Source organism: Amphibalanus amphitrite, unplaced genomic scaffold (genome assembly GCF_019059575.1).
Source record: "Amphibalanus amphitrite isolate SeventyFive unplaced genomic scaffold, NRLGWU_Aamphi_draft 000774F_arrow, whole genome shotgun sequence".
In the NCBI taxonomy this organism is placed as follows: domain Eukaryota; kingdom Metazoa; phylum Arthropoda; class Thecostraca; order Balanomorpha; family Balanidae; genus Amphibalanus; species Amphibalanus amphitrite.
The window spans coordinates 169,813-188,700 of NW_024882268.1; the positions used below are offsets into that span (position 1 = coordinate 169,813).

An 18,888-nucleotide genomic window follows, 5' to 3' on the forward strand; every position below is an offset into this window, starting at 1 on the left:
CATAATATAAGGCGACTACGACCTTATCCGCTGATTGGTGAACTTCAATGACGCTCGTAAACGTAGAGCAGCAGTTTTGTCGGAATAAATATATCATCCTTTGATGTTACATAAATTAACGCAGCTTTGACATTGATGTGTGTTCAATTATCATTCGCGAAATACTTGTACGTTTCTCGACGAATCAACTTCACGAACATCACAGTAACTCTGAGGTTGTCATGACAACCGTCAGGCAGGTAATCAACTGCAGAAAAATTGAACATTATTACACGAGCCTATTTGGAACGTGAAGCGTAGTTCACCGGCACGTGTAGGGGCTTGGGCCGCTACTCTTAGGTACCTACCTATCAGATCATTTTCTTCAGCGTTACATATATTGTTGATTGGGTGCCACCTGGTTTTAGCAAGCCATTAAAATGAAGGTTGGATTCCTTGGCGCTGGAAAAATGGCTCAGGCCCTCGCTAAAGGATTTACTTCTGCCGGTAAGTTCAAGATATTTGACTACCTACCCTACCTGTTTTACACATCCTTAAAGGTTTCCCATTTTTTTTTTACTAAAAAATCATTCCCATTTATTCCCATTAATTTGTTTGACTTGAACAGAGCAACAATAGTGCCTATCATATGGGCAAAAATCCCAGTGATCTTCGATTTCAATCAAAGATTAAGTGCCTTTGGACCAGCAGGCTCTACTGTCATGTGGTTCAACAATGAATGTGCTTTGTTCATGAATATGTCATAATCTTTGTGTGTGTGTGTGTGACTGGAGGGCTGTTCACCGGCCCTGTGTGGCGTGTGCGGTCGGACCATACACAGCCTCCAAGCTCCACCCACTGCGTCCCTACGTCAGCCTTCCGTCACAGCACACAGCGACTGCTGTGGCTGGTCAGGACTGGCCACAGCGGACCGTCCACTGCACGCAGCCGTGACGTCAAAACTGCCTACCCATCCCCTACCCCCACGCCTGCTGCACACACCGCACACACCACACTCAGCAGTGTGCGCCATGCGGTGCCCTTGAACACCCCTTGGGTGTGTAGCAGAAAATGTGGGTGTGTGTTTCATCCATCTCCATCTACCACCATCAACTTGTGTCAATGGACTTCTTAGTCTGGAATACAAACCTATATCTATCTACCTACCTATCTATCCCATTTATGTTCTCTGAGACTAATGCTTGCTTCTTGATAGCCGTCTTATCTCATGATCTTGAAACTACTTACAAAAGCTTGCAAACAGAGACTCGGAATAGAGAAAAATTGCAACCCAGAAATATGCAATTAAGAAATACAAGGGAAAAATTTGCTCAACATGCTTTTATGAAAAAAGGTGATGCAAAGATAAATATGTCAAGAAATATTGAAACATATAAGCTTGAATGACAGATCAGTAATGGAATTATTATCTACCTAGGTACCTATTTATGTTATAAGCTACACCTTACATCATGTGACTTTCATTGTTTCCTGGAATATCTTATAAAGGCAATGTTTGAATGTCATGTTAGATGCTCATCATTTCTAACAGTCTGCATAAAGCATTCACATTAGATATTGCCTTACTTTAAAATAGTAAAGCCCATGCAGCATCCTCACTTTTAATTGATCTTTTTCAGGAATAACAAAAGCAAGTGATGTTATAGCCAGTTGTCCTAAAACGGACAACTATTTGTTGGAAGAATTCCAAAAGGTAAGATAAAAGCCTGTCATAGTTTGTAGCTCATTGTGGGGACCATAAGAATTGCTATAAAAATCTTGGTAAATGGTGGGAGTCCTCCTACCTAGTCCTTAGCAACTGCTTGGCGCTCACTTTTTGTATGCTAGGCGAAAGAAGCATACAAATGCTATGCTGTCAATTTTTACACACCTTTCTGGCTCTTTTAGTCCATGGTTCACAATCTAGTGCTCAATGTTACTGGCCTCTGTCATAAAAATACAAAATGCTGCCTTTCATGACCTAAAGTCATCAGTGATATTAACCTAAAGTCATCAGTGATGTTAACCTAAAGTCATCAGTGATGTTAAATTACTGAAGAAGGTTCTTGCCATGGACAAATTTGTGGGCCTTTATTGTGTCATTTACTGCTTGTGTCAGTGTCATTTGCTGCATGTGACTTCATGGCTATTTTTCATGTCCACTTCTGGTTCTACCATTGATTACGAGCGAGCGAGCGCAGCGAGCGAAGTGAGTCTTTTCATGTTTGCCAGTGCTCTGGCGAGGAACATGATAGATACAATTATATGAAAGAAAAACATTGACCTTTATCCTCGAATCTATATCAAAATTAATGAAAAATCACCTTTTTATTTACGTGATATTTCGGCCAACAGACCATTATCAAACGAAAGAAAGAACAATGTAGAAGACAAAAACGGTTACAGCAGACAGACGGCAGCCTATTTTCATATTTCGAAATTCATCTCGCGGTATTTGTTTACATAAGACTTCAATGGAAGAACATCCTTGGTTATGCTAAGATGTTTCCGATGTACCGTACACACATACATACAACGAGCGATAAAAAAACGAGACAAAATCAGGACATATAACTCATCATAACACTTTTTGAATATTCGATACGATCGATGACTCGAATTCACACGCTACATACGCTATCTTACACACTTATATGATAGGCCAAGACACAAGACGTTCGTTCAGGGAGGGCTCCGAATCTCTGATAGTGATGGACTCTGATATCTTTCTGTCTGGGTAATCCAGAGCCTGGTGCAGTATCTCCACCGTAAGTGGTAGATCCGCCCCTGGGAGAGAGCAAACGTCCTGTCAGACTGCGTTTTAACGAGCATGTGAGGAACATGCTGAGTGCGACTCCCGACACCCCCCTCGGAGACCACTTTAGAGTGGCTCACGGTCAGCTGTCATTAGACAGAGGGGCGGATCTACCACTTACGGTGGAGATACTGCACCAGGCTCTGGACTACCCAGACAGAAAGATATCAGAGTCCATCACTATCAGAGATTCGGAGCCCTCCCTGAACGAACGTCTTGTGTCTTGGCCTATCATATAAGTGTGTAAGATAGCGTATGTAGCGTGTGAATTCGAGTCATCGATCGTATCGAATATTCAAAAAGTGTTATGATGAGTTATATGTCCTGATTTTGTCTCGTTTTTTATCGCTCGTTGTATGTATGTGTGTACGGTACATCGGAAACATCTTAGCATAACCAAGGATGTTCTTCCATTGAAGTCTTATGTAAACAAATACCGCGAGATGAATTTCGAAATATGAAAATAGGCTGCCGTCTGTCTGCTGTAACCGTTTTTGTCTTCTACATTGTTCTTTCTTTCGTTTGATAATGGTCTGTTGGCCGAAATATCACGTAAATAAAAAAGGTGATTTTTCATTAATTTTGATATAGATTCGAGGATAAAGGTCAATGTTTTTCTTTCATATAATTGAGTCTTTTCAATATAACGGAAAAATCTCAGTATGAGCGGCCCGGCCCGGCCCGGCCCGGCCTGTAACGCTTTTGAGAGGCTTATATCTCAGCAACCGCTGGACCGATTGGCCTGCGGTCTTTTTTGCTGGGTAGCCCCATCCCTTCTACCTCGTAATCGACTACTTTTGATACACCTCAGTGACCGTCGTGGCACGTGCCACGTGAAAAGTCAAGGGTGTTCTTGCAAAAGTAGTGATTTTGAGAGGCTCACATCTCAGCAGCCGCTTGGGCGATTGACTTGCGGTAATTTTTGTAGGGTAGCAACATCCCTTCTACCAGAAATAGGATACTCTCGATGAATGTGGGTCACCCCCAGTGCACGTGCAAAATACAACAATAAGAGGTGTCAAATTTGTTCCCATTTTAATAACTCGGTAATTACTGGGGCGATTTCGCTGAAACTTGGCATACAGGTAGGGACCCACCAGGCAATGCATTCTCATGTGTTGCGGTTAAGGTGCTACTGCACGTGCGCACGTGCAGGGGGCGTTTCCAGATCTCGAGAACGACTGGGCCGATTGCGCTCAAATTTGGTACACGGTTGGGGACCAGTTAGTAGGGTGCCGTGCAAAAGTCAGTTTGGACCCCGTTTGCACGTGCGCACGTGCAGAATGCCGCTTCCAGATCTCAGGAGCGGCTGGGCCGATTGCGTTGAAATTTGGCACACCGCTAGCGACCGGTTAGAAGGGTGCTTTGCGCAAACCCGTTGGAAGTACCCTCTCGCCCTTCCGCACGTGCAGCCTGCAGGGCTCACTATCTCGCTCGCTCGTTCTTCGCCCAAAAGGCGTTTTACTGGTTATAAATATTGCTATGAATCTGTGCCTTTGTCTACCTCATCAACTTCTCTGGCGCTTTTTGAGGTCAAATAGACAAATAGATAGAGAAATTTATATATGTTGAACATGATGTATTGCTCTTCCTAAGTGCTTGGTGTTCAGTAACAAGGCGCCCATTGTTGAAATCAGGGCTGCGGAGTCGATGGATTTTCGGCGACTCCGACTCCGACTCCGACTCCGGCTTTCAAAAACCAGCTCCGACTCCGACTCCGGGCAGAATTGTCGACTCCGACCGACTCCAACTCCCGACTCCGACTCCGCAGACCCAGCAGGGCTGCGGAGTCGACAGATTTTCGGTGACTCCGACTCCGACTCCGGCTCGGGTTTCTAAAATCGACTCCGACTCCGACTCCGGTCACAACTGTCGACTCCGACCGACTCCGACTCCGCAGCCCTGGTTGAAATCATTGTATTTCCTCAGGATGTACCTGGATCTATGGTTACCAACAGTAACACAGACGTGGTGGAGCACGCTGACCTGGTGCTGATCGCCACCAAACCGCCCATCGTTCCACGGGTGATCCAAGAGGTCAACCCGGCTGTCCGTCCAAGAAACTTGCTCGTTTCTATCGCGCTTGGCATCCCCATCACGAATTTGGAGCAGGTATGACATCCGAATCGGTACGATCGTAATTGCATGCTTGTTGAATTAGTTGAAGCGGCTGTTTTGAATTGAACGCTTGGATGATCACATTAATGCAAAAATATAAACGGGGTAGGTAAGTTGAAGTATTAATGCTAATTTCTGGACTTAAAGCGAAAATGAGACGTTTATGCGCACGTTTGCATGCATATGATATGCACATGCACGTTCGAACGCACGCACGCACGCGCGCACGCGCTCTGCCACATTTGCACAAGTGCGTGCAATTTAGTCGGTGTGCTTGGCTGCTTAGTAGTTTTGCTGGCTTGAAGAGTTGTTGCACTTTTTCTTCAGATGCTGCCTCCGAAGACGCGTGTCATCCGCGTGATGCCCAATACGCCCTCGTTGGTGAAGGCCGGCTGTACCGTTTTCAGCTGTGGCAGCAGCGCCACCGAAGAAGACGGGCTCATCGCGAAACGGTACCCGATACCTGGCCTCCCCTTGATGCTCCCTCTCATTGACCGGAAACACTTTCATGAAGAGTTTGACATCCATCCTTTTAGCACTACTAAGCATCTATTGCGCACATGATGCAAATTAATTTATGCATAGGTATATGCCTCAACGAATCTTCAGTTCACATTCGGGATACATTTCTATTTTGTAAATTCGGTAATGAGCATAACGCTACCATCCCTCCCCCCGATTTGATCACTATTTTAGGCTAGCAAAGTTATAGGTGTAACTTAATTTTGTGTCGATCCGTGTAACCGGAAACTGCCGTTGAGGTAGAAACCAGAAAGGGACCGTTCATTCCGCCCCGCCCGATACCCAGCCGGTCCGTGCTCGCTCTCTTGGTCCTGTCCGCGGGCTCAGACCTATAGCGTTTGCATAAGCGACAATGCTGGGTATCCGTATCTGGCTCCAGACTTGATTTAGGGGTGGACAAATCTTAAAGAGATTGGTCAGTAATTGACAATAACGCTGCAAGCCCTAGATATTATATACACCATCAACGGCGATGGAGAATATAACTGCTATGTGTTTCATGGTGTTTCGATGTTATCACGATCAAGGTTCTGGAGCTTATACGAGTGGTTTTAAAAACAAGTAGCAGCCAGGCTAGTCACTACGCCTTAGTTAATCTGGATTAGATTTAACACCTCGTCCAGTCTTCACTTATTCTAGTCAAAATCAGATTGATTAATTAGTCTTGAAGTCATTTGACAACATCCCAGTTTCCAGGTGGCCTTATGCTTTTGGGATTTAAACTAGCTAAAAGTTAGAGGCAAAGGCAGCATGATGCTAGAACCGGCTGGAAGGAGAGCGGCGAGGGAACCGGGACGTCGGGGAGCTGGGATTGGCGGAGTTGTAATGATTGGCCTGTTTTCACTTGCCATAATGTTGGGTCTGTTCCAGTCGCACTTCCTAACACCTCTAAACTCCTCTAAGAGCAAGATAGAGGATGTTGGAGCAGGGCCCTCCTTGGCTTTGTAGGGGCTTAGAGCTGCCACTGAAACAGGGAAGCAATCTTGGAGGAGTTTAGAGGTGTTAGGAAGTGCGACTGGAACAGACCCTTTGTGAAACGTGAAAACGTGTCCATTCATTCAACGAAACCGCCATTTGCGTGGCATAAAAAGTGTCTTATGACCGCAACGGTTTCGAGATATTGTTGAATTGCATTTATTTCGCATGCCAACCGAAACAAAAACCGAGATCGTGTATACTTGGCAAGTTTTGGAAATTGAATTTGAAAATGTGACTGCCCGATTTGTTTCAGTTTTTTCGGCTTGAGTTTTTCTTCGTCTTTTTATCACGTTTCGTTGACAACTACATGTAACAAGCAAGTCACATTTTCACTTATATTTTTTACCGCTGGCCATTCATGAAAAAATTATTTGCAGAATATTAGGAACACTTGTTTTATTTAGTGCAATATGCCAGGTGCAGTACGTGCTGAGTGTGCGTTATCCGGCAGGTGTTTTTCCTCGGTGGGCTTCTGTGAGGAGGTGCCCGAGGTACTGATCGATGCAGTGACCGGGCTGAGCGGCTCAGGACCCGCGTACATCTACCTGATGCTGGAGGCGCTCGCCGATGGCGGCGTCAAGATGGGCATTCCCCGCCCGCTGGCCTACAAGCTGGCGGCGCACACGATGATCGGCGGCGCGCAGATGGTTCTGGAGACCGGCAAACACCCGGGGGCGCTGAAGGATGACGTCTGCTCACCGGCAGGTTCGTATTAACCTTCCAGGCGGGGGGGCAATTTTTTGCCCCCCCTTTAGTTTTTTCGATATATCTCGAGAACCGCTGCGCCGATCGTCACCAAACTTTCAGTACCCTCCCGGGAGCAGCTAGCGCACATGGTGACCAAAAATTTTTCCAAAGGCTGCGATAGGTTGGCCGCTAATGACGTCAGAGTGACGTCATTTTTGCCATTTTCGACCCAAAAAAAGGTTTCGCGGGAAGAGCTGTCAGGCCTACAGCTTTAGAGATACAGAAAAATGTTTTAGACATAAAAGGTGTGGAATTAAAAGAACTACAAAACTGCTATTTCGGTTTTTCGAATTTTTTGGATTTTGACCCCCAAAAATCAAAAAATAGATTTTTTGAATATAATAGCCAAAAAATCCAAAAAGTTTTTTGAATTTCGAAAAAACCGGAATATATGTGATAGCCCCTACCGCCTTCTATCTACATACCAAATTTGAGATCGATACCTCTTTTTTTGGCCAAGTTATAGCGAAAAAACTGTTCAAAATTGATGACATCAAATTTTCAAACTCAATTTTTAGCAATTCTAGACCTCGTAGCGCAAAACAAAGACCACCATTAGACTCCCCGTGACGAGCTGCATCGAATCGATACCCATTTTATGCAAAAATATCAACTTTGAAATTTGACCTTTTTTGACCTGACCTTGACCTGACCTCCACCAGAAAGTGACCTAAACCGTACCTGATGGTCTTATAACCAACACCATTGAGTTGGAAATGAAAAACTGGCCATAAAACATGCATCGCATAACCTTAGTAAAGTTGGGCTCATGTGGTGACCCTTGGTGACCTTTGGTGACCTGACCTGTGACCTGACCTGTTATGACTAGTGACCTCTAATAGCAACATATGTACTAGACAACTGGCGTCTTATCGCTGATTTTCGACAAAATGCGTTTTACTCGGTGTTATAGCGCTTTCCCTAGAAGCCCCGTGAACGGTGAAACATTTTATCTTTGACCTGACCTGTGACGTCATCGGTGACCCCGAGGTCAATGAAATTTGGTTTCCCTCGATAAATTTGACAGAGCTATCGAACGCCGTTTGAATTTTTCGGATCCGTCCAGTAGTTTCGGAGATACGGGGGGGGGGGGCAAAAAAGTGCCCCCCCCCCCCACCGCGCGGAAGGTGGCTGGTAGGCCCACCGCCTGCCGGGTTAAAAAAGATGTTTTTACTTTTAACCTAACAAACTTTCATCTCACTCACCTTTTGAGCTCGTAAAATTTGACGAGCGAAACCTAGCACGTGGTCCCGTCAGACGTTGTTTCAGTTGATAGAACGTTCGCATTCCGTTGGCGAGTTATCGGGTTTGAGCTGCTCTGGCTTTTTTATTGTGCATGAACGCATGGACTGACGGTAGATGTTTGTTTTGCGGTTACGCCGCGACTTGGCGGTGCGGAGCTGGAAACCGTTTGATGTCTGTTTGTTCCGTGGAGTCGTGTCCTTCTCAATGATCATTCCGGCGATGACAGCTGGCAAAGCATTGAAACACTTATATTGTAAAAATGTCTCGTAGTCTGTTGGCGACGAACCTCGTCAACCAATCACAATTTTTCATACGGGGATTGTAAATTAAGTTGTAAAATTTTCTGTTTCAGGGTGTACCATCGAAGCAATCTACCAGATGGAGCAGAGTGGTGTGCGAGGCTCCCTGATAAAGGCTGTGGTATCAGCCGCACAAAAGTCCAAGGAAACTGGTCAGCGAGGATAAGGTCTTTCCAACTACGAGACGGCTGGATTGGTGGTGGAGCTTAACACAAGGTTGTGGTTTAAATTAACGTTTAAAGTATGTAGATTTGTTGTGTTATTGTTGTCTGTATTGGCAACATGTGAGTCTGATTCCCGTTTAATGTACTCATGCATGATTTATGACCGATTTGGATACTATTTGGTTCCATATAGTTGGTTGTAGTTGGTATTGTTGCGATTGTTTCGATGCATCATGTGGGAACATTTTCTACAGACGATTTATGTCACCTGTGAGATGTGTTTCGTGGATCATGACGCAATGCATTTAGTGACCAGTACATAACAAGTTGTATTGTCTTCCATATCATCGTCCACGGTAATGTCACGATATAAACGGCAACCATCAGTAGCAATTGTGTCAGCGAAATAATATGAACGTGTTGCGTTGCATGATACGATGTTACGACAGCAGCAGATTTTACCGATGGTTCTATCGGCACCCGGTATTGTAAGGCTGAATCAAGTGTATTATTTTAAAAGTATATCGGCGCGGGTAAAATGACTTATAGGAATAGGTGTTTGATGAGTAGATTTCATCGCACGTGTCTCTTTCGATTTAGGCCCAATTCGAAGTTTCCATATGTGACATTCGGGACTCGGGAGTCGCGAACAGTAACTGACCGTCAGTATCGTGCGCCTTTTATACCGATTCGAAATGGCATTAAATGCGATGGACCAGCTGAACATAGTGTCTCTTTTAGAATAAAACATGCATGGTTCATGTTACGTTTTTGAAGCTGTAAGTGTAGCTACACTACCGAGAAGCGTGAGTGGTGTAGCAGTTCGCCTGCTCATGCTTGGGAAATCACGACTGACAATACTGTATTCCTTTGCAATACTTTATTCCCTTGCAAGTTCTTGACCTTATGGTTAAGAATATTATTCGAAAATTAAGCTAAAAAGCGACAATAGCCGTGCGAAAAGCATTTGACGAACAAATCACGGACCCCGGCTAGCTGTCGCCACGTCGTAGGTTGCGATTGGGCCGATTTGCTGATGACTGAGCTAAGTATGTCTGTGCCTCGAATTATTTTAGAACCCTACTCAGAATTTGCCTCGCTTTTCGTTAGTTGGAAGTGGAACACCGTCAGCCATCTGCACAGAATGAATCTGCGCGAGCAATGTCCTTTTCATCATAAGGTATGCAAGAACAAGAACTCAGTTTTAGTAGCCGCATCTTTCGATTGTATGACGCCCATCAGACAAATGCTGCGCAGAGATTCCCACAAGTGTTTGTGTGTTGATCTTGGGGTGTTGGTAAGGTAATATCCAATAGAACGGTAATATCGATAGATACTGATAGGTAAACAAATAGTAATATAGATGCTGATTCGTGGGAGAGGGGGTGGTATAGAGTACTGAAATTGTTAAGTTGTAAAGTGTAAGCCATAGTCTGATACCGAGATTTACAGGTCAAACAAGCAAGCAAGAATTATGGCGATTATACATAAATATCATTATTCGCTACGGCATTGGTAGGGTAAGGGCCAAGGGGCAGAAGCAGAAGTAATATTTGAGATCAACGTCCCAAAAATGTATTTCGGCTTGGGTATTAGAGAGGAAAATTGCTCACCAGGAAGGCGGACGAGTGGAAAATTGCCAGTCAGATAGGGCCCAAATAGAGTGAAAAGTTTGAAAGCATGAATTGATACCCAATACCAATACAAGACTGGGTGAAACATCAGGTATAATGCAGGAGGTGAAACAACTATCAATATGCTAATACTTTATCTTGTTAACATTGGGGGTGGAAGGTGGGCTTATAAAATTGGAGGTGGGAAAAATGATTTTCATTGAGATGTTTTCTGGCTTGTGTTGACAGTATGTTCCAAATTTTCAGCATATAGATATAGGACAGTGGAAAGATGCTTGAGGACCGTCAAGTTCTCAGAGATGTCTGGGATGGACGACTGCCCGTCTGCTTCAGGCTTGCTGACAATGAAGTGCACACAGTATCTGCTCCAGATCCATTCTACATGCTAATACCCAGGATGACATATTTTCCATTGGTTATTGACAAGGCAAGTGATTCCCAAACTCTTATGGTACCTAATGGTGTTGCTACAAATTCATGTTTTTCATGGACTGCAGTTTCACTCAAATGTTTGCATCAGTTGTTCCTTTTTAACTAGTTTTTATTTTCTCCAGGTCCGAAGACATTTTTCACAAAGTGTCCATCCAGACCATGCAAAAAGTGATGTGTGGCTGGAGTGGGGAGACATGCCTCTCCAGTGGTATGTAAACCAGAGTTAGCTTTTTTTCTACACCACCACCCATTATCAGGTGACCAGGAGTGCCCCCTCCCTCTATCCCAACGACACACAGAACCTTACGTTAACACCACCAGGAAAATAATGAAGACAATTGTCGCGGCACTCCCAGCTAGGAAATGAAACAAACTCAAGGAAGCAAAAAACGAGACACATTATCATGCTGTTAGTATAAAGGTGTAAGAGAAGGCATAGTAGTCATAACTGAAAACAGTTAGTGACTAGTTTCTAATTCCCAGGAGTACACATTCGTTCAAACATCCACACAGGAGCAGTGTTAGAAGGATTCAGATGAAGGGAATCATGCATGCAGGGGTATTATATACAAATCTGCTGGTCAGTGTTCAAGCTGAGTCATTTACTGAATCTCCGTCGTTTTGCCCAGCTAAGCGAGGCTTGTTGCTGGGCAACCAACGGAGATCAGTTCCATGAGAATGGGTGGTTATGTAGAGTATGCGAGGGAAATTAATAATTAGATTGACAGTAACATTACCCCATTTTTTCAGAACCTTAATGAAATCTCTAGTTGTTCTGCTTGAATTCCTGCAGATGAATTAAACATGATTGAGAAGTGGAAATCAATATAAATCATACAGTCCACTCTGCACTCCAAATGATCGCAAGTTAATTAGATAGGTACCTATTGACTGAATTAACCAAATATTTGCCAGTATTGCCTCCCTAACTGATATATTACCTGATCAACTTCTTCAAGACCATGAACTTTTATATCAGTGCCTATTATTTTATCCACAGTCTTCTTCTTCTGTTTGTTTCTGTTTCTTCTGTTCTTCTGTTTGTGTGTCACACTTACATCATACCAAATGGCGTTTTGCTTGTCAGGCACTATCCAGTTGGTCTGCAATTTGACTTGCTGGCCACTGATTCGGTTCTGCCATGGAACCTGGTCGTCCACTTCACCGATCGTCCAGATCAGTGTCCGTTCATGAAACGGTAAGTGGATATTGGATACCCTGCAGTATCCCTGCGGCATCGGCATTCAATCGAGGCTAGATTGAAAACAAGGGACCTGGTTTTGCCCGTCACAGGACTTCAGATGGAGATCCTATCATTGCTGGCTGCCTCAATGTTATGATAGTTATGCCAGTTATGTGATATCTACTTGATACAAGGAAACGTCTCCCTGCAATCAGCACGATGGTAACATGTCCAGAATTTGGTGTCCGATTTCAGTAGGTATCTCTAAGAAAACCTTTTTATATTTCTTCTGATTACCTATCTTTTCTGCTTCCTCCTTTCGTCCTATATAGTGCGGGACAAACACGTGATGTCGTAATGGGTAAGTTTTTACCGATCACGAACCCATCGCGATAGGTATTGGACATTGGTGTTAATTTTGTTTTAGTTGATTATGGCCTTGTAACTGTTTTAGGGAAGCCATGGAGTCGTTCTTCTTTTCAACGGTGAAAGAGGCTGATCAGCTAAAACACAAGGGGTCTGCCATCTCATCGCTCGGCAAACGAGACCACAGCCAACTGTGGACCGGCCTCGCGTTCGGTCAGTAGCCATAGTGAAAACTAAAACTGTAATTCATTTTCAGTGTAGTCTTTAAAATTTGAATTACTGATTGATTTATATATCATTTAACACAACATATCCGCTGTAACTGACAACTCGATTTGCATTTTTACAAACATGATGCGCCACGTTGCCTCGCGACTGTTGTGTTCCACCGTTCCGATGTGCCCCATACGCGGGTTTCCCCGTGGCCGGCAGATAAGTTTGACCAATTCTGGGCGGTGAACCGTCACCTGATGGAGTGTGAGGGCGAGTCGGCGTTCCGCGCGGTGCCGGTGCGCCTGTACCGCGCCGGCGCGCCATATGTGCAGCGGCCCGTGCCTGTCCGCGCCGAGGACGGCCGGCAGAACACGCTGCGTCAGCTGATTACCCAGCTGGCGCCCGACCTGACCGGTGAGCGCGCCTGCCTCCTCTCTCTCTCTCTCTCTCTCTCTCTCTCTCTCTCTCTCTCTCTCTCTCTCTCTCTCTCTCTCTCTCTCTCTCTCTCTCTCTCTCTCGCTCTCTCGCTCTCTCGCTCTCTCGCTCTCTCGCTCTCTCGCTCTCTCGCTCTCTCGCTCTCTCGCTCTCTCGCTCTCTCGCTCTCGCTCCGCTCCCGCTCCCGCTCCCGCTCCCGCTCCCGCTCCCGCTCCCTTTCTTAGGCTCGTTTGTTCTTATTTGTCTCGTCTCTTTTTTCTCAGTTTCCTATCTGTGTTTTTAAGATATTTCTGGTTTCAGAAAGCGGTGAAATTTGACATTTTCGGCCATTGCAGGTTTCCGGGAGCCCATTAACAAATGTACCTATGTCCTGCAGACGACGCACGAGCAATCATTCACGGCATCGAGCCTCCAATGGATACGCCCCTGCAGTGGCTCAGCCAGCACTTTAGCTACGCGGACAACTTCTTGCACATTGTCGTATTCCCATGACGACCCTGTCTCTGCACACTGCCACGGTTACGTCCGGATCATGCCAGTTTTTCCTGGAGCTGTTTAGTGGGTTCTTTTCTGCTCGTGATGCTTGCCGGTGCTGCTCTGGAACCGAAACACTTTTTGAATCAGATAGGCTAATGGAACAGGGTTGTTTCATTGGTCACCATCCACGATTCTAGAGGATAGGAATAGTTGGATCATGCGGCCGCTGATTCCGGCTTTTGTGCGTTTGCAATGTGCGTGATACTTTATTTGTTTTATACTTTATGATTGCCTAAGAACGTCGTTCTTAAGTTTATCCAAGTGTTGTCTTTCGGAAATATAAATGTTAATCGTTAATGTGTTCTTTAGCGATAAAATTAAAAGTATGAAAACTGGAGTTTTCACAAGTATTTGCAAAAATATTTATTTATACCTATTTACAAGTAAAGCTCACGATTGCTTACATTTTTACACAAGGTAGTCGTAACTCACCAGATCTCAAGAAACTTAAGATCTCAAACCCCTGTGCCAGGGCCTGGAGCGCAAATGGCCTCCACTGTTTTATCGTTGAATCTGCGGATAACGGTCGGCCAGTTTTTGCGTAGCTCGATGGTACAGAGTCGCATCCACGCCGTCCGCCTCACTGAAAAACTGGCAGACCACACCAAATGTCGGTCTTTATGGAGTTACCACAGCAGGTCACCATTCAAATGACGTTGACGTAATCGAGAAATCGCCCATCACCCAACATCAATTGGTGAAAGCTAGGCGCCGTTGCTCATCCGAAGAGCTCACTAAGAAATTCCACTTTCTGTCACATGAGGTTCCGTCTCCCCGGATGCGGATACCGGATATTTCTTACCTTTGCCAAGATGCAGGGACGCCCATCGACGATCTGAAGTTCCCCGAAGACCTCCACCAGTTTGTTGGCTGGAGGACTGTCCACCAAACGCAGGTCCACCTGAGGCAGAACCTCAGTCAGGAGGAAAGGGCATTTAGTGCACACATGAGATAAAGCTAATAATGATACGTATTTGACTCAAAGGGCCACGATAAACAGCTACGAAACATCTACGGACCGGTTTCGACGCTATTTTCTGTGCATGACGGAAATGCCTGACTTCAACATTAGCTGGTAGCTTTTTTCTGATTTACCTATGTCCTGACACCTGTCCCCGTTATGGGGAAGGGTGATGAGTAGTGAGTAGGGGGACCCGCAGTTGCTACTGTACAGTGTACAGCGACCCTGAGTATATTGTCCCAGCGGCCAGCACCCTCACAGGGAACAACGATAAGCTGTCAGAGGGCACGCACAGAAAACCTCAGCTGCTCTTGTACAGGGACGGGCAGTCAATATCAATGTTATCACTTCTTACTGGACAGGACAGACGGTTAGACTTAGGGTTCGTGTACAGTAGCAACTGCGGGTCCCCGTACCACTTTCATTTTATTCGCTCCGGGCCCACATTGACACTTTTGTCATTATGAATCATAATGACACCGGGTGAGGGAAGCTGAAAGAGGGCAGCCATCCCATATTCTAACTGATGCGTCACTCACCGGCACTGTGTGCGGCCCGAGCGGCTCTCCGACGCTCTCCAAGTAGCCCGAGTTGGTGGCTACTTGGTAGCCCCGTAGCCAGCCCAGAGCGCGCAGCCGCAGGCTGGGCCAGCCGGCGGTGGTCACCACACAGCCGAGCTCCTCGAGCGACGTGCGGACGTGCGCCGCGCTGTCGTTCATCAGCCAACGAAGTGACGCGGTGACCGTCGGCCCCTTGCTCTCGCCCTGGTAACAAGAAACTGTCATCGTTCCTACGAACTTACATCGATACGGCCGCCCATTCCTAAGACTTTGTCATGCTACTAATCGGACCCCGACCAAGCTAGATTCACGAGTAAGTATTAGTAGGCGGAATGTGGCAGAGCCCCTGACCCCGGCCCACCTTTAGCTCCGAACAGAAGGCGTTAATTGTGACTGACCAGGCGAAAGATGCTAGTAATTTTGACCCAGTCTCCGCGCTGTTGATAAGGGACAAATGAGGTATAAGGCCATCTTCCATAGCCCCCCCCCCCCCCCATTCAACTACTCGGGCTGATGAGTGAAGCGGTGTCTGCCGTCTGGCCAGAAAGTCCATTAATAAAATCTACTTCGGCAGCTTGAACTACTCCCAGGCCCAGCGCCCGTACACACGTTAATGGTCCGACTAAAGTCCGACGAGGTGATGTCAATAATCTTTTATATCAACATCGCATTGCACCACGGCCACAGAGGTCTATGGCCTAGCCATAGGTGGCGGAATGGGGAGGGCACCGGGGCACCTTGCCCCCCTAGCCCTATGGGCGTTGCATGGAAAGAATGGGACCAAAAGTCGACAGTGCCCCCCCCTTAATTGAAGGTGTTCCGCCGCTACTGGGCCTAGCCTTGGCCAAGCCTATGAGTTCCGTGTTATGTATCTTCCCGTGTTTTCGTTAAACCACCCTGATGAAATCAATTCCTTGATCAATTCCGATAGAGACTTGCCAAATCAAACCGGTCCGCTTAATTATATGTAATTGTTTCTTGAGTATATATTGGTAGGCTACTGGCTTTTTACTACATCCCTGTCCAATTTGTCTACATATACCTACCCAAGGGCCAATGTATATAAAAACAATAACCTACCCCTACGGTCCTACACAATGCAAAGATTGATCTCAAGCGTTCGGTCTGCGGCCTTCGACAAGGGCAACAGGGGGGAACTTTTGTTTACTTTTTCTTGTCTTGGCCGCTTCAGAGATGCCGCATGGTTTTGCTTCCAAATTATGGTATGACTGGTTCATCTAGTATGTTTTGTGCCTGAAGCCTGAAAACTCGACCAACAGCATCATGAACGGACAGTCGCTAAGTCATAGACATTGCTTGGATTCGGCCTAGATCTTAAAGGTGAGGAAGAAACTGATATTTTGAAGTCAAAATGAACAAAAATGAAATGCATAAGTCATATTTACGCCAATAGCACACAATCTGAAGTACACCATTTCTAGTAGTTAGTAGGCTATTTATTGATACTAGGGCCAGGCTGCCATATCTATTGCGAAATGTTATGGAATGATTTGCGTCAACGTGGGCGATTAGCACAGGGGAGCAATGCCGCTTCAACCCTATTGGCCGTAGTGTCTAACGGTGGCGGCCATATTGCGCAGACCAGAAACCGGCTGCCGCCTGTGTTGAGGAATAGGGAATTCGGGACCTCGATTTACGTTTGCGGCCGCCGTATCCGTTACGTTCAAGTTACGTAGATACGGAACCCGGCATCTTACGCAGAATTGAGTGGGGAACACGATCGTATCTTCAGAATTCCTCAAATTTACTCGCCTGACCTACATTTGCCCCGGCCGAGGGGGTTGATTGAACCCACCTCGCTAATGCACCGCTAATTAAACTAGAATTAAGCGGTAAAGTGGTCGTATGCGGCAAAGTATAATGCAGAGTGACTGGTAGGAACCCGCTGTAAGGGTCTCAGGTCAACCGGTGACCTCTGAGGTCAGGTCAAGTGATCTAAGGCACGGGTTCGGTTTTTGGTAAATAACTTCGCCAAAAATGGCCGTAGAGCCGCGATTTTGGCATCATCGTGTTCAGCTAGCTGAGGCGCATCGAGTGATATACTTTTTGTTCGGGTCAGGTCAACTTAAGGTGTTGACCTCAGGTCAAGGTCAGGTCAGCACCCCCAGGTCACGAAGTTGGTCGAAAGAGGTCATGTCGCATAGCATTCGATTCGGCAGGTCTTCCTGAGTCCATTGGTGGCTTTCCCGACTCGCTAGCTCAATTTGATCGGGAGTTATTGAAGAAAAATGGTGACCCTTGTGACGTCACAAATGACGTCACGCAAGGGCAACAATGCAAATATGAAGCATAGAACCTTGCAAAGAGTGCATGAAATCATGATTTTATATGCTTGAGGATAGTTTCAGATCATTCTCGGCGCCAAAATAACAATTTTCATATTTCCCCATTGACTTATAAGGGTTTAACGTATTAGTTCCTTATAGCTGATGATTTTTTAGGATTTCATCTTGTTCTCCACTCAATTCTGCGTAAGATGCCGGGTTCCGTGTCCACATAGCTTGAGCGTAACGGATGCAGCGACCGCAAACGTAAATCGAGGTCCCGAATTCCCTATTCCCCAGCACAGGCGGCGGCCGCTTTCTGGTCTGCGCAACATGGCGGCACCGTTGGACACCATTTGGCGGCCGATGCGCATTCCACATTATATACCGGGGTTACATGAGCGATCCGTTCCAAATACGCACTACGCTAATGCGCATCAGCTCCCCACAAACGGATCTACGGCACCGGTTACATGAGACTAATTCGTTTTATCTACGTCAAACGGATCTTGTTTGGCTCACCCGGGCTGACTCCTCGACGGCCGGTAATTCGCATCACAAACGGAATAGGATTAGCGTACAGTCATGGCGCAGTTGCGGCATTTACCGGGACGACTGAGCTAAATTTTAAATAATTATATCATTTGATAGGCTCAAAAACATTTAAAATTAACATGAAATCAAAAAATGAAAACAAAGTTTTCTTGTTTTAAGTCAATGGGCACTGATTCGCCATGCAGCGACAGCAGGGTGGTCAGAAAAAATTATCTATCAAAATATTTCATTCATTTTATTTCACATGCAAAGACTAAACCAAAATACCAACATTTTTTTTTGTTATTTTCTACGAGGCAGCCAATAAAAAAAAATGCTTAGTATTTTGCATTTTGACGCTTCCAGTCAGCAAAGAATAGTTCTTGTGAAATACGGCCCGAATCGTGTGCCTCGGACGTTTCGGTTACATGAGCGATCCGTTCCAAATACGCACTATCGCTAATTCGCATCAGCTCCCCAAGAACGCATTCAGTGCACCGACTACAAGAGCAAATTCGTATCAGTGACGTCAAACGGGTCTAGTTTGGCTCTCGGCCCGATGCGCATTACAAACGGAATAGCATACAAATGTGGCGCACTTCCGTAGCAAAAGAGGTGACTGAATTAAAAATTTAATATCTCATGTCTTTTTTGCATTTAATCTGCTCAGAACATCCTCAATTAACTTAACAAAAAAAAGTTGAACATAAAGTTGTCTTGCTTTGACTCATTGGGCACTTGCCTCTCTTGATTCGTCTGTAGTGCTGTCAGAAAAATGTTTCAACTGAAAGTACTTTGATATTTTCTTTTTGGTTTTCACTATATTTATTGACAAAATACCGATATATTTTTTTAATTATTATTTCAAAAGAAGCAAATGA

The 18,888-nt window shown here is 45.5% G+C and overlaps 3 protein-coding genes across 14 annotated transcripts; 2 read left to right on the forward strand and 1 right to left on the reverse strand.

Annotated features, from left to right (window-relative positions):
- Positions 1-296: 296 nt before the first annotated feature.
- On the forward strand, positions 297-9,630 carry LOC122365950 (pyrroline-5-carboxylate reductase 2-like). 2 transcript variants are annotated; one of them, XM_043337630.1, is made up of 6 exons: positions 297-486; positions 1,620-1,693; positions 4,724-4,906; positions 5,240-5,364; positions 6,864-7,117; positions 8,757-9,630. In XM_043337630.1, exons 1-6 carry the CDS (start codon positions 420-422, stop codon positions 8,867-8,869), a joined length of 816 nt encoding a protein of 271 aa, XP_043193565.1. In that variant the 5' UTR covers positions 297-419; the 3' UTR covers positions 8,870-9,630. The 2 variants fall into 2 exon arrangements, with proteins under 2 accessions (XP_043193565.1, XP_043193566.1); XM_043337631.1 differs by lacking the exons at positions 297-486; positions 1,620-1,693 and adding an exon at positions 3,188-3,359.
- Positions 9,631-10,122: 492 nt separating this feature from the next.
- Positions 10,123-13,964, forward strand: LOC122365951 (autophagy protein 5-like). 8 transcript variants are annotated; one of them, XM_043337633.1, is made up of 7 exons: positions 10,123-10,138; positions 10,748-10,928; positions 11,056-11,141; positions 12,021-12,131; positions 12,571-12,695; positions 12,915-13,109; positions 13,507-13,964. In XM_043337633.1, exons 2-7 carry the CDS (start codon positions 10,773-10,775, stop codon positions 13,620-13,622), a joined length of 789 nt encoding a protein of 262 aa, XP_043193568.1. In that variant the 5' UTR covers positions 10,123-10,138; positions 10,748-10,772; the 3' UTR covers positions 13,623-13,964. The 8 variants fall into 8 exon arrangements, with proteins under 8 accessions (XP_043193568.1, XP_043193572.1, XP_043193571.1 ...); XM_043337637.1 differs by lacking the exon at positions 10,123-10,138 and adding an exon at positions 10,142-10,169; XM_043337636.1 differs by lacking the exon at positions 10,123-10,138 and adding an exon at positions 10,143-10,164.
- On the reverse strand, positions 13,718-18,555 carry LOC122365953. Of its 4 annotated transcripts, none has more exons than XM_043337644.1 (4): positions 17,996-18,208; positions 15,168-15,392; positions 14,470-14,568; positions 13,718-14,258 (listed from the first exon to the last, which is right to left on the reverse strand). In XM_043337644.1, exons 2-4 carry the CDS (start codon positions 15,345-15,347, stop codon positions 14,169-14,171), a joined length of 369 nt encoding a protein of 122 aa, XP_043193579.1. In that variant the 5' UTR covers positions 15,348-15,392; positions 17,996-18,208; the 3' UTR covers positions 13,718-14,168. The 4 variants fall into 4 exon arrangements, with proteins under 4 accessions (XP_043193579.1, XP_043193578.1, XP_043193576.1 ...); XM_043337643.1 differs by lacking the exon at positions 17,996-18,208 and adding an exon at positions 16,269-16,332 and having other exon boundaries at positions 14,001-14,258; XM_043337641.1 differs by lacking the exon at positions 17,996-18,208 and adding an exon at positions 18,529-18,555 and having other exon boundaries at positions 14,018-14,258.
- Positions 18,556-18,888: the final 333 nt, after the last annotated feature.

What these genes read in the sequence shown, in the direction of transcription:
- LOC122365950 (XM_043337630.1), top strand. Translation starts at nt 420, where the DNA reads ATGAAGGTTGGATTCCTTGGCGCTGGAAAAATGGCTCAGGCCCTCGCT. An exon ending in TAAAGGATTTACTTCTGCCG is followed by an intron (nt 487 to 1,619) that starts GTAAGTTCAAGA and finishes GATCTTTTTCAG; the next exon opens with GAATAACAAAAGCAAGTGAT. An exon ending in CCATCACGAATTTGGAGCAG is followed by an intron (nt 4,907 to 5,239) that starts GTATGACATCCG and finishes CTTTTTCTTCAG; the next exon opens with ATGCTGCCTCCGAAGACGCG.
- LOC122365953 (XM_043337644.1), bottom strand. Translation starts at nt 15,347, where the DNA reads ATGAACGACAGCGCGGCGCACGTCCGCACGTCGCTCGAGGAGCTCGGC. An exon ending in TCGGGCCGCACACAGTGCCG is followed by an intron (nt 14,569 to 15,167) that starts GTGAGTGACGCA and finishes GTTCTGCCTCAG; the next exon opens with GTGGACCTGCGTTTGGTGGA. An exon ending in GTCCCTGCATCTTGGCAAAG is followed by an intron (nt 14,259 to 14,469) that starts GTAAGAAATATC and finishes GTGGTCTGCCAG; the next exon opens with TTTTTCAGTGAGGCGGACGG.
- LOC122365951 (XM_043337633.1), top strand. Translation starts at nt 10,773, where the DNA reads ATGCTTGAGGACCGTCAAGTTCTCAGAGATGTCTGGGATGGACGACTG. An exon ending in TTCCATTGGTTATTGACAAG is followed by an intron (nt 10,929 to 11,055) that starts GCAAGTGATTCC and finishes TATTTTCTCCAG; the next exon opens with GTCCGAAGACATTTTTCACA. An exon ending in GTGGACCGGCCTCGCGTTCG is followed by an intron (nt 12,696 to 12,914) that starts GTCAGTAGCCAT and finishes CGTGGCCGGCAG; the next exon opens with ATAAGTTTGACCAATTCTGG.